Source organism: Colossoma macropomum, unplaced genomic scaffold, assembly GCF_904425465.1.
Source record: "Colossoma macropomum unplaced genomic scaffold, Colossoma_macropomum, whole genome shotgun sequence".
Classification (NCBI taxonomy): Eukaryota; Metazoa; Chordata; class Actinopteri; order Characiformes; family Serrasalmidae; genus Colossoma; species Colossoma macropomum.
In genome coordinates this window covers 17,389,195-17,406,269 of record NW_023494795.1, presented here as the reverse complement: position 1 = coordinate 17,406,269, position 17,075 = coordinate 17,389,195, and the positions used below count along the sequence as shown (strand labels likewise).

Sequence of the window (17,075 nt, the reverse complement as noted above, 5' to 3'; positions counted from 1 at the left end):
AATAAAAATAAACAGTAAGTTATCACACACAGTATAAATGAATGAGAGAGAGAAGGAAAGAATATGAGAGAGAGAGAGAGAGAGAGAGAGAGAGAAGCAAAGAGTGTCTTGGGTATTGATATTTAGGTCGTGTATCAGGAATAGTACAGCTACAGTTGTATGTAGAGTGAGATCTTAGCCCTGCATCTATAAAACGTCCTGCCTGATAGAGCTAATTATTTCACAAAGCCTTTTGAAGTGGAGGCTTACAACTCCAGCCTTTTCCCAGCTGAATGGGTTGTAGCGTAAATATCCACTAACCTCCGACAGCTGCCTGTAGTGCTGCTTGTGTTTTTCACCTTGATCTTATGATGTCCAGTTCAGCTCCTCTACCTGTGAGTTAAAATTCCTTTTGAAGAGCACTTCTAGGACTTAACACAACTTTACTGGTTTAACTGCACATTGATATTGTACAATTGAAGGATGCAAACATAGATTAACCGAGTTACTTAAAATAAATCACTAAATACTGAATCACTGAATCGTCCCTATATTCTGCTTAAACGGTTATATTCACACTGACCAATTAACCAAGTTAGAGACTGTAACCTATCTGTTGCCATGTATGGTTAATGTAAGCCATCCTCTAGCCTTTAATCTGTGGTCACTTTGACCAAAGAGCCACTACTGGCTGACCATTTCTGGGTGGTGGACTTGGTAGTGGAAATGGCAGGTTTTACTTGGGAAGTCATCCTTTTTTAGGCAGAGGGGAGACGGGGGGAGATTTATCATACTTCATGATAAATGTGTGAATCTAGTGAATTTCCTGCACTCAAAATAATATATCAGGTTTTTCTGCTAAAGTCTAGAGCTGTTGACTGCTGTTTCTTAAAAGCTTAGTTTTTCTTCATATCAGGGTCTCTGACCTTTAGTGCTAAAGCTGAAGAACAAAAACAAATTCTAGCAACTTTTGATTTATTATTCCAAATACATCAGTGTAATCGCTAAGTGAATGTTCTTAAACCTATTTATTTTTGTAACACAGAGAATGAAAGAGTAAAAAAGGTTATTAAAAACAGTCTGGAAAACAGAACATATATAAAAACTCTTTATAAACTTAGAGGTAGAACCGTTTTCTAAAAGTTAAATATACAGTAACATGTATAAACATCTCCTAAAGGCTAATGGAGCTTTCAGTGCAACTGACACAGAAGGATTTCATCAAGGCAGAGTACAAGGACTCAAAACCGCAAACATCAGGCAAAGTCAACATTATTTTAACAACACTATCGTGATAATATATGATGTGATCTGTTAAGCCAGAAGGTAGAAAAATGTCTAGTGCCCAGTCAGTCACGTTTTCATATATTTGCCGCTTTGTGACAACACCTGTTGTAAAAAGCGCTATATAAATAAAAAAAATGTTTAAATATCTAACGTTCACCTGACAGTATGCTTTTTAGCTTGACATGAATTATTACTTTTCTTTCTGGCCACATTGGCCAATGTGCTAATTTATCGTGGACATTTTATAAAAGCTCATAAAATTAGTTCACATTCAAATTTTCAACAAATATATGAATCATCAAAAAAATGTATTATGGTGCCCCACCACTGGATCGCGCTACAGTGGGAGAGACTTTCTTTGTAAATAAGCCGTTGTTATTAGCATAATGAGGTGCTGTTGTGTGGCTTGTGCTTTACTGTGTCGGGAAGTGGGGTAGTAGTGCCTGTGTGGCCGCCTACCAGAAAGTGAAGAGGTACGGTTAGAAGTGACCTACCTACCTGCCTTCTGGCAGTGTCAGTTAGCACTGAGCAGCGGTTCTTTTTGCTGCCTGTTCAGTGAAAAAGCATTTGCCTTTAAAGCGCTACATTTCCATATTTTACATCAACACAACAGTATTAATTACACAAAGATGACTCAACATTCAAATGATACCACTCAGATCTGCGGACACTAGAAAGCGAACAAACACTTCTGTTATCAGTTGTAAAGTTTCTTATTTTGCTTTTGCTGTGCCTTCTGAAACATAAGCTGGTCTAGGGCACTGCTTCATCCAGACCTTTACTTCTGGAATGGTGTTCCAATGTGTTACAGAACATAACAAGATTTAAATTCAAATCATTACTAAAGGACTCTGTAAAACAGCAATATATGATGTAAAAATATCTTGCATATCTTCTGCAAGGCTTCAGATGACCATGTTACAAACTCTAAATGTCCTTGCCCAGACACCAAAAATTAAAACTTGATATATTTTTTTTTTTAAGCGAGAGAGGGCTTAGCCCCAGGAGCCCATTTATACCTTAGCCTGGTTCTCAGTGTTTTTGGGTCAAGGATCTTGACATTACATTTCATTTTAGCATAAATGAATTACATCAGGAAGATTCGTTTTTAAGACTAGAGATAAGAGACGTGTCAAAATCAGCTTCAGCTTGTAATCCGGTGCTCTGTTACAGCTGCACATTTCTTATTTGGATTTAATGCACAAATCTATTTTCAGTGACTCCCCTCATGTCTGCTTCTACAGAGTAATCCTCCGCTCTGTATGGCTACTCGATATGCTTGAATGAGTGGAATCAATACTACTTCCTCTCTGCATGCTTTAAGATGACAAACCCAATATTTCAGAGCAGAGAGTGGCCTCCCACCAGTCGTACTGGTTTTGTTTGGATTGTATTTTCAGTATTTCATGGTCGCCAGCTGGAATTTCATTATTTATAAGCAGTCTAGTCTTGATTCTATCCACCATGAGTTGTGCAGTGATGTCTAGGTCTAGTACAGTTTTACACTGGAACTAAGTAAAGCTGTTGGATTGATAATGTATGACACAGGAGGCAAAAGAAGATGTGATTCAAAGTAGTGAATCTCACTTTATAATGACTTTTGTAATGCACGATTACTGGAACAAAATAATAACTTGTACACAATACAAGGACTGGTTTCAGTTCATTGGAGTGAAATGTCTGTAACTGGAAAATAACTTTTATTACAATGAAATGAAACCCCCTGACCCCTTGTTTAGACTGTCCAAAGCAGACCTGCTTTTTGTCCACTGGACATTGTTTTATTTCACTTTACACTACACCTTTCAAAGGATGGCTCTTTGAGGGTTCTTTAGTGAAGAAAATGGTTTTATATAAAACCATGAAACCTCAAAGAACCCTTGGCATGTTTAAAGAGTTCTTTGCATTGTGAAAGTTCTTCAGATTGATGGAGAATGCACTGTATGTGGTGCTATATAGCACTGTTTTAAAAAGGGTTCTTTATAGCACCAAAAAGGGTTCTTCTATTGTTACAATGTTAAGCTTGTTACAATAGAAGAACCCTTTTTGGTGCTATATAGAACCCTTTTCAAAACGGTTCTACATAAAACCATCTATAGTCCATTTTCCAACAACTTGAAAAAATGCCTTACGATGCAAAGAACCCTTTAATCATGCAAAGGGTTCTATATAGAACCATATTCTTTACTAAAGAACCCCTGAAGAACCATTTTTTAAGTATGTATATAAGAAAAGTCTTTGATTTGACCAGCAGTAACCTTACACTCAATCAGGGAATATTGGAGGCTGTTCACTGTTTGGTTCCATCTCTAATGGATTTGCTTTTTCTCAACTTTAATTAGTGTTTAATTAGAATCAGAATCATGCCTTATTGACCAAGTATGTCAGCACACACAGTGAATTTGTCTTCAGTTACACAGCAGTTCACATCATGTATCATGTCCATTTTAGGAACTCTGGGTCTAAGCTGGTTTCTTTGTGAGAAAAATGAACAGTATTTTTAAAAATCATTGTACCTTTTGGTAAACAGAAATGTTCCAGAAATGTTTCTGTTTACCAAAAAATGTTTTGCCATACATACGTTTTGCCTCTGAATGTTGCGGGATTGTCTGAGGTCATTAATGAGCCAAAATGCTAATATTACAATACAAGGTAACTGCTGCACATTGAGCTGACATAATAAGCTTGGTAACCTCTCCAAAATACTCCACACAAACCAGCAAGCTTTGTCAAATTAGGCAGTTAAGGTGCTTCTATAGTCTCCTACAGTTAGCAATAGTAGCCTATATTCTATGTGCTATGCAGTATGTGAGACCTATTGGAAACAGATATGAAAAGTTTTACTGTATTCCTACGTAAGCTCGCCAACATAACAATTCTAAATTACTTGAAAGTGATCCCTAACAGTGACGTTTACTATACAGGTCTGTAAACATTACATTTATGTTATTAGCAGACACTTTTATCTATTTCCTTTTTTTGGTTATGACATTAAGATTAGTGTTTATGTCTGAATGGGAAAAAAATACCAGACAGGAAAGTTAGCTTGTTTGTGTGTTTGTTTGCATGCCTGAAATCTACAGACATTCACACATACATGTGTTCATAAAAAAATGTGCAGTGTTTGTGTAAAGTGATATGGAGCCCCTGTGATTTTTTTTTTTAAGGGATGCAGTGTAAGTTTTTTTTTTTACTTGGTAAAAATCTTGGTGCACCAGATACTATCAGATGAGCACCCAATGCTATTAAGTGTGCACCAGATACTATCAGGTGAGTACCAAAAAGTATGTGGTGAGCACTAGATACCATTAGGTGAGCACTAGATACTATGTGGTGAGCACATGATACTATCAAGTTAGCACTAGATACTATCAGGTTAGCACTAAATATTATGTGATGAGCACTAGATACTATCAGGTGTGCATTAATTACTATCAAGTGAGCACCTGATACTAAAAAGTGAGCACAAAATATTATGTGGTGAGCACTAGATACTATCAGGTTAGCACTAAATATTATGTGGTGAGCACTAGGTACTATCAAATGAGCACTAGATACTATGTGGTGAGCACCAAATACTATCAAGTGAGCACCAGATACTATCAGATGAGCACTATCTTACACTCATGTGAGCATCTTTTTTTATTTTTTTGGGAGTGTTGTGTTTGGTGGCAGAGCTGCACGAGACTGAGCCAGGTGCTGACTCTGTGATAGCTGTCTTAGACTGAACCTCTTGAGACTGGTAGAACATGGTTCTGGAAGCACATCCTCTGCTGGGTTTTCTTTGCAGTGGAGTTAGTGTTCATATTTTACTTCATGCTATTGGTGATCTTTAGAACTTGAAGGGATAGGAGTCACTTTTTGTTGAAGATGATGAGGACTGGCAGAAGTAAGGGGGACCTCCTGAAGTTCACTGTCATCTCCACTATTTTGACTCTGATCAGCTCCAGGCTGTTGTGACTGCTTTCAAAGGACCAGCTGTTTGACTAGTGACCATTGACTGTAGAGTCATCTGGAAACTAATGCATTTTAACACAGTGGTCTGTGGTCATTAGGTTACAGTGAAAAGAACAATGGGGAGAGCGCACATCCCTGGGTGGTGACAGCATTAATTGTGTTAGGATGATGCTAAACAATAAATAGACAATAAATACGGAAAAACTAGAGGCACAGAAGTGTACTGGTGCATAGAAGTGTGTATATGTGTCCGTGCGAAATGTGCAAAATATGCTGAGCAGTTTAGAGATATATTTCAGTAAACAGTGGTATGAATGTCATATGAAGTCAGACAGTAGTTCAGCATAACATAAGCTGATGTCTTAGAACAAGATCCTTGCAGGAGTCCTTGAATGCTCAAAGTTTTGAAGGATAAAGTAAAGTTCCATGTTTATCCACTAACCTGTTAGCCAAACGTGCAAAGTACAGTGAGTGGTTGCAATGACCTTTAGATATGCTAACACCAGTCTCTCAATGGATTTAATGATTACAGAGGTCAAGGCAGTGTACACCTACACAGCTGCTTCACATTTACTATTTTTATGATGCTGAAGGCAGATTGCCCACTGAATAAACACTGCTGATTTTCTCTGCAGAATATCCTACTGCACAGCTGATAAAACTCAGGATAAGGTGTTCGCCTACGTCTCACAGAGTCAGTTCAATGAAACCCTGGAGTGCCATGCCTTCCTCTGCCAAAAGAAGAAAATTGTGAGTTTGTGTCTTAGATAATGAATTGATTTCTGACAGTTTTGTCTTAATTGTCTTCAATCTTTGCGCCTGTATTTTGTTCTTTGTGTATGTATGACTGTGTATTTTATGTAGTCCTGTCACAATCAGTTAAACTAGATTACTCAGTAAAGTTTTTTTTTAATGCTTTGTAGTTTATTGGTTTGTAATTGTTCAGTTAAGTCTAATTTTATTGTTTGGCCTTTAAAAAACTATGACAGCCCTCATTGTATATTAAATCTGTAGATTATTCCCTTTGCCAGCATTTCTAGAGCTATGGGGGCAGTGGTCTTTTGAGCACGTAGCTCCATCTGGTGTCTGTCACTGTCCACTACAGTTTCTGTCCTGTGTAGTATGTGATGTCTGGTGCAGTGTCCTCATGCTGTCTAGTGTCAGCACCCTGCGGAGAAGCTGCCAGCTCAGCTTGTTATGTCCTCTGCAGGCCCAGGCAGTCACCCTGACAGTGGCACAGGCGTTTAAGGTGGCTCTGGACCTCTGGGAGATTGCCCAAGAAGGTGAGGACTGGACATTTGGTGTTTTAATGTCATGGTCCCCTGCTAAATTAACTCATGCCAGTAAAAATAGTACTTAGTATTTAATATATCATCACTGTCATAACAAATATTTGGATCTCCAATAGTAACTTTGCAGAAGAAGATAAACACGTTCTGAACTTTTAACGCTGGCAGGTCCAGGCTTTCATTCCTCTCTGATATTACCTTAAGAATAACTCATTTTAATTTGTTTTCCATGCTGTTACTGAATTACAAGAAGTAGGAATGTACTAATGCTTGGGAATTCTAGGGGGTTGATGCATGTTAATGTAAGAAGAATATTTCATTTCTATTCATTTATCTATTTGTCTTGAAATGTTTATACAGTGTAAAGGGCAGATGGCAATTTTAAATATGTAAAAAAAAAACCAACAACAATAAAAATTAAGTCAAAATTGGAGCTCTGATGTTTTGATGTGACAGTGACCATATCCATTACCTGTTACTTATTCATATCCATGACCTATTCAGTATGATCTCTATGTTACATACAGTCATATGCAAAAGTTTCAACACCACTGGTCAAATGACACATTTTGTTGATTTTCTAAGTGATTCCATCCTTTACAGGGTAACATTTTCTGATATTCTAGTGCAGAGTTTCTATTTATTCGCTGAGTTTAACATATTGACTAAAACATAATTTGTAATATTCAACATTTTATAATGTATTTTTTTTCCAGTATGTTAAGTCTAGCCAATGAACAGTAAACATGCATTAAGATGTGCAAAAGTGTGTTCTCTGTAGAGGGTGAGTTTACTTATTTGCACTTAGAAAATCACCATAACATGTCATGTGGGGATGTCACCAAGGATGCCAAAACTTTTGCATATGACTAAATGTCTCTCATAAACAGTACTTACTTTAGGATAATGTGTTTCAAATGGTTTTTCTCTCTTTAGACAAAAGTAAGAAGGCTCACACATGTTGTTCAAGCAGTGACCCTCAGGTGGAACCCAAACCTCACTGTGACTCAGGTACCAATAAATGGCCATAGTACCAGTGAATGTGGTAAACCTTTCTCCGCTATTACTGCATTACGCTTTTCCTTTTTGTTGTTTCAAATTATTTGTTATTCCGTTTGTGACATTAGTATAGTCTGCTTTGAAACCCAGTCAACAGCTTATCTACAATATTTGTCGAAAAATTTGAAGACGCCTGCTTATCCAACGTTTTCTTCTAAAATCAATCAAGTTTCTCCCCACTGTTGCTGCAGTAACAGCATCTACTCTTCTGGGAAGGCTTTGCTCTAGATTTTGGAACACTGCTATGAAGATTTGATTGTATTCAGCCACACAAAAGCATTAAGCTACAGATGTTGCATAATTAGTTCTGAATCACAAACGCCAGTCCAGCTCATCCCAGAGGTGCTTAGATGGTGCTCCATCACTCCAGAGAACACAGCTCCATTGCTCCACGGCCAAATTGGGGAGGCTTTGTACTGTTCTAGTTAATGCTTGGCATTGGACATGGTGACTTTTGGTTCCAGTGCAGCTGCTCCAGAGCATTCCATTCTATTGGCAACCAACATAATGACAATGTACAAACTGTTTGTGTGCAATTGACTGCCGTCAGTGGCTGCAATGCAATGGATGCAGCCTCAAAGTAGTTGAATTTACTGATTAGAAGGCCTGTCTGGATACTCTTGGGCATATAGTGTATGACATGTAGTATGTCTGACAAATGTTCTGTTGAAGGTGAAGTGTTGGATTGAATGAGCAGTGTTATTTAATAGAGTTGTTTTGTATGTGTGTAATAGAGGCTGAGAAAGCCCAGGCTCTGATGGAACACAAGTTGAGGAAGCCCTGCCTCTCCACTTCCATCCATTCACCATCTCCACGCAATAATCCTGCCCGGAGACGGCCAATCAAACACGACTCCTGGGTATGATGGCACCTTGCACTCATTCAAAAGACCTGATGTTTTAGGAAATTCATAGGTTATTTTAGGGCATGATGCAGCTAATAAAGTTACATCTGCTTGCATTTTACTATATGCAAGATCAGAAAAAGCCAGGATTAGAAACTACCAATTTTTGCTCCAAACACACAATCAGTCTACCATTTCAGTTTTATTTTGGCTGATCTGTGTTGCAATTTTATGCTGTAAATAACGTGAGCAGGTAAGTGCAGTTGAGCTGTATTTGAGTGCTGCTGCTACACCTGTACCAAAACTCATAGCATAATTAGGCATGACTCATTGTGCTAATAGTCAGCAGCTCCTTATCTTTGATGAAGTTCTTTATTTGATTTATATTATTTATATTTGCACTCTATTTTTCCTTTAGGACTTCCTTTAAGACCTAAATGACAGTTTGGCCCATTAAAGAGCAAATAATGTTATTTATATTGTGACTTTGGCAAATAAAAGTACTGTGCATGTGTTAGTGGGTTTCACTCATTATTCCCAACAATTTTGTGGACATTTAACACACACAGTGTGAGCTTTGGTTTATAAAAGGCAAATAAAAATCAGCCAATAAAATGCTCCTAAAAGTGGCCTAAAAAAGTTAATCCTTTTACCTACTTTTCATAGCGCTTAAATTTTGCAAGTTTTGAAAGTGGTTCCACAGCATTCTCTAGAGCGAGATTTCCCAGTTTAGTGACCCTCTTCTAACGATATTTCTTGAAGGTCGGAGGAGCTTTTGAAACCACAAAGGCTTCGGGGGGATATTTCAGGGCAGACTTCTATTATTATTCTCCACCTAATTTATGATTATTATCATATATATAATGTTACTGTCAAGAAGCCAAATATCAAACTGATCAGGCTGAGGGAGGCAATACTGCGCCACAAAATGTTACATAGCATGGAATGCCCCTTTAACAGAGTGGTCATTCTATTTTAATAACATTTCACTGTTAATGTTACTTTAACATGTCTGCTAAATCAGTGGGTAGCAGGGTTATTATAGGTTTGACACATTAAATAGTTTTTATTTTGATTAGATTTATTTTGGTTTTGCAGTGCAGTTTAGTTTCAGTCAGTTTGTTTTGCACTATTCGTTTTAGTTCAGTTGTACAAAAATAGCTTTAGTTTAGTTTTTATTTCATTTCAGTTATAGTTTTTTTAGATTTTAGTATTATGATGAACACTATGATAGTAGGTCTTCGATAAGAGCAGAATAAAATTAACATAACATAAACTCTCATTTCTACTGAGCCCCTAAAGAGTTTTTGTGAACATTTGAAATGTCATTGTGTTGCATTCTCTTGCAATATTTTTGCATTCCCTGGTCATTTTTTTGCATTCCTTTGAATTTGCAAGGGAATCAAAAATTATTGTGTATTGTGAGGGAATGCAAACTAAAGTTCAAAACTAAACTAACATTTTTTCCTAAATGATTCGGTTTAATTTTAGTTACTTTTGCAGTTGACATTATAATTTTGATTTAGTTTTCATGTATTGAAAAAGTGTCATTTTTATTTTTATCTCAGTTAATGAGTACTTTTTTCACCGCTAGTTTTCATTTTAGTAATAGTTTCAGTTAACTGAAATAACCCTGATGAGTAGGTTGTTGGCATGTTAACTGGAGTAAATAGCATGTTGCCTCCACTAGGTGGACTTCACTCTCTATCTAATTCTTTTAATGCAAAATGTGTTTCAGCCACTAGGTGGCGATCTGTGCTTTTCAGGTCAAGAAGGGCAAAGTGTTCTCTGTCTCTAAAACCTCACTGTAATCACTCACCAGGGAGTCTTTTATTTAAGATTACATTCATCAGTTACTCAGGCTGCACTCTCTGATAGACTCTCCTCTCGTTAATTGAATTTCTTTATGGTGATTGAATTCCCTTCACTGTGCAGGCAGGTTCTGAAACCTGTTTACTGTACGTGCAGCCTGCACTACTCCAGATCAAGCACATATTACAGATAAAGCACAAGGAAATCCAATACAAGCTTAATCCTCGGTCCATGTAAAAATGAGCCATTCTTTTGTTGGGTGAGTGTGAAGTGGGCCAGGAGTAGAGCATCTGATTCAGATGTTTTACAAGGCTTTCAAATGTAAAGTTGGTAATTCCTTGCAAAATTCTGGATGTGCTTTAGATTTCTTTCTTGTATTTACCTTTCAGGATGTGGAAGATGGCCTCGATGATGCATTTTCAAGGTATGTTGCATTTCCATGCATTAATGAATGTGTTTCTCAGTATGTTTATCTGCCTTTATGATCCATTGATTGGGTAGACAGGGCAATCAAGCTATGTTACATGAAGGTAGACATGTATTCACTGCACTGCAATAGAAAAGTCAGGGTGTTTTTTAAGAAAGCACAGTGACTGTAGAGGTTTTTAAATTGATAACATGTTTTTAAGGATTATGATGACCTTTATATTCCTTTTATTTGCACATACAAAAGAGGGAGAGTGCATGCAGAGATTAGTTCACTTGGACTCATACTGTGTTGAAAGGATTTTGCAGTAGACTGCAAAGAATAATCCCAAGCCCGCTTATTATTGAGCTCTGCAGGGTGAAAGCAAGATTACACATTTTAGGCACAGAGCATTTCAAATGAGGAACAACAAAGCTAGTTTTACAAATACATGCTGCACTGTTGTGATATTCAGAATATGCAATGCAAAGTGCATGAGCTGCTTAGAGCCGGAGTTCTTCTTTCCCCTCAGGGAGACTGATATGACGCGGGATCTTGTATAATGAGACGCAGAGGCAATTATTTTCCTGCTTATTAGCAAAAGAGTGATGAGGCACATTGTTTTATTTTCTCCCTCAAGTGAGTTTGATGAGCAAACAAGGCCATTTGAAAAGCATTTAGCTTCATATAATAAGCTAATGTGTTCTTGCACCTTCAGGTGCAATGCTATTTCACCATAAAGCAGAGAGAGAGAGAGAAATGGATTGGTCACACTGTAGGAATGCTGAAAGGCATTACTGACCACAGATTTTGTTTGAAGTATCTTGGAGAATCACACTCATCTCAGTGGTGATTATCAGTCGCTCTGAATGCAGAAGGACTCATGCAAAAGGTTTGATGGTAGTTTTTTAATCGGTTTTTGCAAGTGTTAAATTTTGCATGTTTAAAAAGCGTTTTCGGTTTTATGAAGACTTTATATACTTAGATGCATTAAGCTTCTTCTGAGTAGTTAGGACCTAAAAGTAAGTGTAAGCAAATAGAAATTGTCATATCCCAGTATTTTACATGTTTCTTCTCTAATGCTGAATGTTAATTACTGAATGTGTGTAGCTCAGCTGGCAACATAGCAAAGCCTCATCTGTAATCTGTCAACTGTAAACAGGGTGCCAATATTTCCAACCAAGCTGTACCTCAGTTTACTATGAATTTTTTCCTATGAATGTATGTATTACATTATTTCATAGGAAAAATTTTATGGCTGTAGACCTACCTGTAGTAAACTGATATATATATATATATATATATACACATATGGTGGTGTGACCATCCAACCATATACGCAGATAAAGTAAACTGTTTAAAAAGTTAATTTAGAAAAACATAATTTAGTAATTTTGAAATTCTGAATGAAAGAGTTGATTTTAGGTTTGAAATCCTTAAAATCATGTTCCAAAATAGGGGAGCTTTAAAAGTATTCAATGGATTTCAAAACCTCAGTAAATTCTGATTTCCATAAATGTCATGCAGCACAACCACCAATAAAAGACTTTTATTCTGACATGCTTTTAAGACAGTGTAGCCAGTGTATTGCTTCATAAAGAAGACTCCAAGTGACTTCAGTGTCAGGTGATCCCAGGAATACCATGAAAATGTGTATTTATTTGAACAAACAAAACAAGTGTAACCTTGACTTCAAGGACAAAAGTCTATATGGCAAAGTACAACTAGTACACTAACTAGTAAACTAGTACAAAGACTAGTTTATACACATTTTCAGTAATGGCAAATAACTTATATATCATAGAATAAAACAAAAATATCCCATTTTAAATTAATGTGTAGTTGTGCCACCTGACATTTTCTGAATGGTAAAATTGATGATCTGTTCAAAAATGAACATATTGTCAAAAAAACACAACAACAAAAAACACATTTTAAAAAATTGTTTACAGGAGAAGGAAAGAACATTCTTCACATTCAGTGTCAGTTAATGTAAATAGATTTTATTCCAAACGATTTTGGAGCATTTCTATTGGTCCATCCACCCTGAAATTTTCACACAATGTAAAAGACAGCTGCCATGCTAAAATTATGCAGAAAATTAAAAATTGCAAAAAAATAAAGGTACTTTTTTAAACATATATCAATGTATCAAATAGATTTGTGCAGACAGAAAAATACATATCTTGTCCTTCTTAATACTAAATAATCATTTTTACTTCTAAAATTTTTAAAACAGAATTTTTTACTCTTATTTGTCATTGATCATTTTACATAGATATATTACATCTTCCTAATGAGAGACAAAAATGAAGACCTGATTGATGCTGCTGTGAAATGTTATATAAAAATTAAAATACAGAGTATACTTGAGGCAATATTATGGCTTTATTATTTCCAAAACCCACTTGCAATATCCAGTTTTACCTCACAATGTTATATACGGCTGCACTGCCCTGTTCATCTTGGAAGAAAGTCTAAACCCTCCAAAGTGCAGAGTATAAAAAAGTAGGGCTAGTATATCTCTTATAAATGAATAGAACATAGCCTGTGGCTCTTAAAGATGACGATCAATCACAGAGCCTCCAGGGTGAAGAAGTGCACCACTTATTTGTTTTCTTTCTGTTTTAAGGATAAATTGATCAGTGTCGCTTGTTTGTAGTACAAAAGAAATCAGCCAGTTTGATGAAATCTGATTCAGACATATTCCACTTGTTTATGAAGATTGTATGATATGATACAGATGCATGATGTTAATTACTTAATAGTGTGAAACACTCCAAATTACCCCACTCCACGTATGAAGCTGCTGAATTATCATAACAAAACAACAGCTGGCTTTAAAGCATTGAAAAGAATGTGACTTTCTGAATGCAATAATTTAATTATGAGAAATCCCCTGAATGGTTCCATGAGACTTCATTAAGGTTCATTATATTATCAACAGCTATAGGAACACAGTGAAGAATCAGTACAGTGTCTCACGTCATAGTTTGGATCCCTGCATGGTGGAGGGATTTTAATGTATTTGCCAATGTGTTGAATAAGACACTACTGTTGTGATGGATAAGAGCTCTGGGTTTGGGGTCAGAGTTTGAGAACCCCTCAGGGCCAGGCTTAGGCTCTATGGAAGGTTTCTAGCCCACAAGGACAAGAACCCAGAATTGCTTTCTCTTACCAATATGCATAATCCTATGACATGGAATGAGAAACCGTGGTTTGTGAAGAAAGACTCAGTGATTATACCAGTCTACATTAAAGGATTTGAGTTCTTTCTCAAATCGAGTCCACTTTTTGGATCATGTAAATTTTATGCTCCCGTAGAAACTTCAATGGCTTAAGAAGTTTTTATTCCAGCTGTCCTCTCTGCTTTAGAAGAGAGGGTTCAAAAGTAGTGCCACTGTTCCTTTTTAATCATCCTCCACCATTTTAACAATACTGCCTTTTAGCGTTAATAGGAGATGACAGGTGTCACATTATGAATCATGTGTCTCATGAGATAAACTGCATTAGGTAACACTTTATATTATTCAGCTCTTTCAGGCCAGACATGCTTACGATAGGCATGGAGTGATATTTCACTCAGCACTCGGAGAGGGCAGGACAACATTCAATAATTCACTCTCATCTAAAAAGGGATGTGCTCATTGCGACTAAATATTAGCCTTCTTTGAACCACACAACATTTAGAATTAAAGGTGGGTTTATATTCTTTTAAATCTTTGATCATTTACTGTTTAACTGAGCCGAGGCAAATTTAGGCAGCTTTAGAGTCTAGAAATCCAAAAATAATCAGTAATACTTTTAGGCTTTTGTGTCAGTAAATTCTAGGCCTGGACAATACAACTACATCTTCAGCCCTGTTTTTGCTGGATTACTTTTACCTGGGAGGGGTGCTGTAATTTGAGTGATTACTGACAAAATACATGATTTTAATCTAGGATGAATCAACCATGTCTGTAGTTTTTACAAGTTTACCAATAATATTTTAGAGAAACTTACTTTATATAATTTGTCAAACTTAGAGCTTCCCAAGTAATAGCAGTCCTGTTCCAATCAACCTCACAGTAATGTAATAACAAATCCTAGTAATAGACATCGGCACCTGTGACCAGGAGACGGGGACAAACCACTGAAATGGAGCTTGCATTGGAAACAGTTCCTTTATCTTCAGATTTAAAACAGGGCTGCTATAATATACATCATTTTTCATGATGGGCTAATTAGATGGAGAATGAAAATTAAGGTGCTTTCAGGACAGAAATTGCTCTCACAAGGCAGAGCAATTTCTGTCCTGTTGGATAACATCTGTTAAGTTGAGTGAGCCCACTTATCTAGCCTAAGGCTATTCCACCTGGTATTAACTGGAAGTTTGCTTTTCTTATTTGTTTGGATCTGTCTAATTCTAATCTTAATGCTAAAGTGAATGTCCAAGCTATGATGTTCTTTTCCGGGTTATCTGGGATAATTAGGGGAAATTACACAGATACTCTATTCTGTACAAACTGGCCATTTGAATCCCTTACAAATTACATAATTGGACCCCCTCTGGCAAAACTAATCCAGTTTGAATAGGGTTTAAGTATTAGTCCCTGATTCCTGGTTCATTGTTCATTCGTTCTTATTCATTAGAAGCAGTATTTATCTCTGGCAATAACAAAGAAAGTTCTAATTTGAAATTAATTATTTCTAACTGATGGTTCATTGTGAACAACAGGGCTAATTCTGTTTAAAGTGTGGTGTCCATAAGACATTCTATTATGATGTGATTTTGATAAAAAGCTATTGTTGTGCATACTGTCTTTTTTTCACAGAAGGGAAAAAAATCCTTTATGTGTTTGAGATTTGGGTAACACTTCAGTGTAGGGACACATTGTAATGCCCTTGTAATACACTTATTAAGCCTTAACAAGACAGTAGCTGGTACTTTGGTGCTCATCACTACTTTATTCATCATTTTCCAAAGCACTTTTATTTGTGTGTTATATATCATAATGCTGTGAATAACCATTAGCTGAATATAGGCTCCATATGAAATGTGCCCATTAATAAACTGTGTAATCAAGTTAGTTTCATTATTGGCTTAATATGTGATTTACTAGCTTTTGGCTTGATAAGACTTAAATACGGCATAATAATGAACACCTAAAATGTTGAGCAAAAGATTAAGATGCGTACAACAAAAGAAGTGTGCTCTGGACAATGGTTATTTCATGCTAGTTATTGCTTATAAAGTATTAATGGGCAGCTAGTTAACTACCCTCCACCAGTACGTGATTTGTTTACATCCAAACCTTTAGCAAAAAAAAATCAAAACAAGTTGGAAAAACTGAAAAATGTCAATAAAATGGAAAAAAAAATGTGGAGGATCAGACTTGAACCCGCAAATATAGAATGTAAATTGAATGTAAGTGTAATTCCATACACTTAACTGGCGTAGTAGTATAGCATTTACAATAATAATATAGTATTCACAAAGTAATATAGCAATTACGATAATAACTCTGCACTAGGGTTAATGTCAGTCTTGGCATGTCATAAACAGAGATGCATACAAAGATTGACAGGCTGGGCACACTGAGCCTTATCCAGCATCCTCTTGAGCAAATATTACAGAAGCTCTGTTCATATAAATGATCAGAGCAATGAATCATGTTCGCTCCTGCCCACGCTAGCAGTCGACACTGGTGTCATGCCAATGCATTAATGTGAGTTCGTCCAGCAGGTAGAAATCAGCTCTGGTCTTGACAGCGGGGGCCATCCGTTATTACAGTAATGTAATGAGGAAAGTGCCCATGACTCACTGAAGTAAATCACTTCGAATGAGATGAATCCAAGTAGTTATCTCCCATTCATTTTAGCACAAAGCAGCATGCAGACAGCTGTCTCAAACACAGAAGAAAATCTTTTAGCGCTGCTGTCAGTAAAGCCTCCCAAATCACTTGAAGATACAGTGCTTAGGTTTGCACAAAGTTCGGCGGATTTTAAAGGTTAGTCTTCAAAGAGAGCGAGTTTGTGGAGAGGTTTTACGCTAGGCTGCACTTTGATATGATGTTTTAATTATGACTTAATGTCTGCATGTGTCAAACTGTATCTTTGTTACCTGTCATGCAGCAATATGGAGGTGGAGGAGATGGACACAGGTAAGTGAGGTGAGAGAAAAAGAACTCATCTTCTCTCTACTGCATAATACATCAGTGCTGTGATGTGCTGTTCCTTTAGTGCATTATTAGAAACACCCAATAAACTTTCATTAGAGGAGTCATATCCTACATTTTTCTTGCATTTTAATATTTGTCATTTTTGTAGGTTTATGTATTAAAAACAGCCATCATTTATTTGTACATAAATGCCTGTTCATTTCAAACCTGTTATTCTTTAATAAGCTCCTGTTAAGCATTCGCCACATCTCCTGTTTGTAATATTAGTAGTAAAGCTCTGA

The 17,075-nt window shown here is 36.6% G+C and overlaps 1 protein-coding gene across 4 annotated transcripts in view; it reads left to right on the top strand.

The window, feature by feature from the left end:
• The window catches only part of si:dkey-71h2.2 (low density lipoprotein receptor adapter protein 1), a 64,114-nt gene that overhangs the window by 41,871 nt on the left and 5,168 nt on the right, over positions 1 to 17,075 (top strand). For 2 of the 4 annotated variants that reach the window (XM_036581669.1, XM_036581673.1), the window contains exons 4-8: positions 5,859 to 5,973; positions 6,434 to 6,506; positions 7,449 to 7,523; positions 8,306 to 8,430; positions 10,617 to 10,651. In XM_036581669.1, the coding sequence (XP_036437562.1) occupies positions 5,859 to 5,973; positions 6,434 to 6,506; positions 7,449 to 7,523; positions 8,306 to 8,430; positions 10,617 to 10,651 (423 nt within the window). Of the gene's footprint in view, positions 1 to 5,858; positions 5,974 to 6,433; positions 6,507 to 7,448; positions 7,524 to 8,305; positions 8,431 to 10,616; positions 10,652 to 16,747; positions 16,786 to 17,075 lie in introns of all 4 variants that reach the window. The other 2 variants (XM_036581671.1, XM_036581672.1) reach the window with 2 other exon arrangements.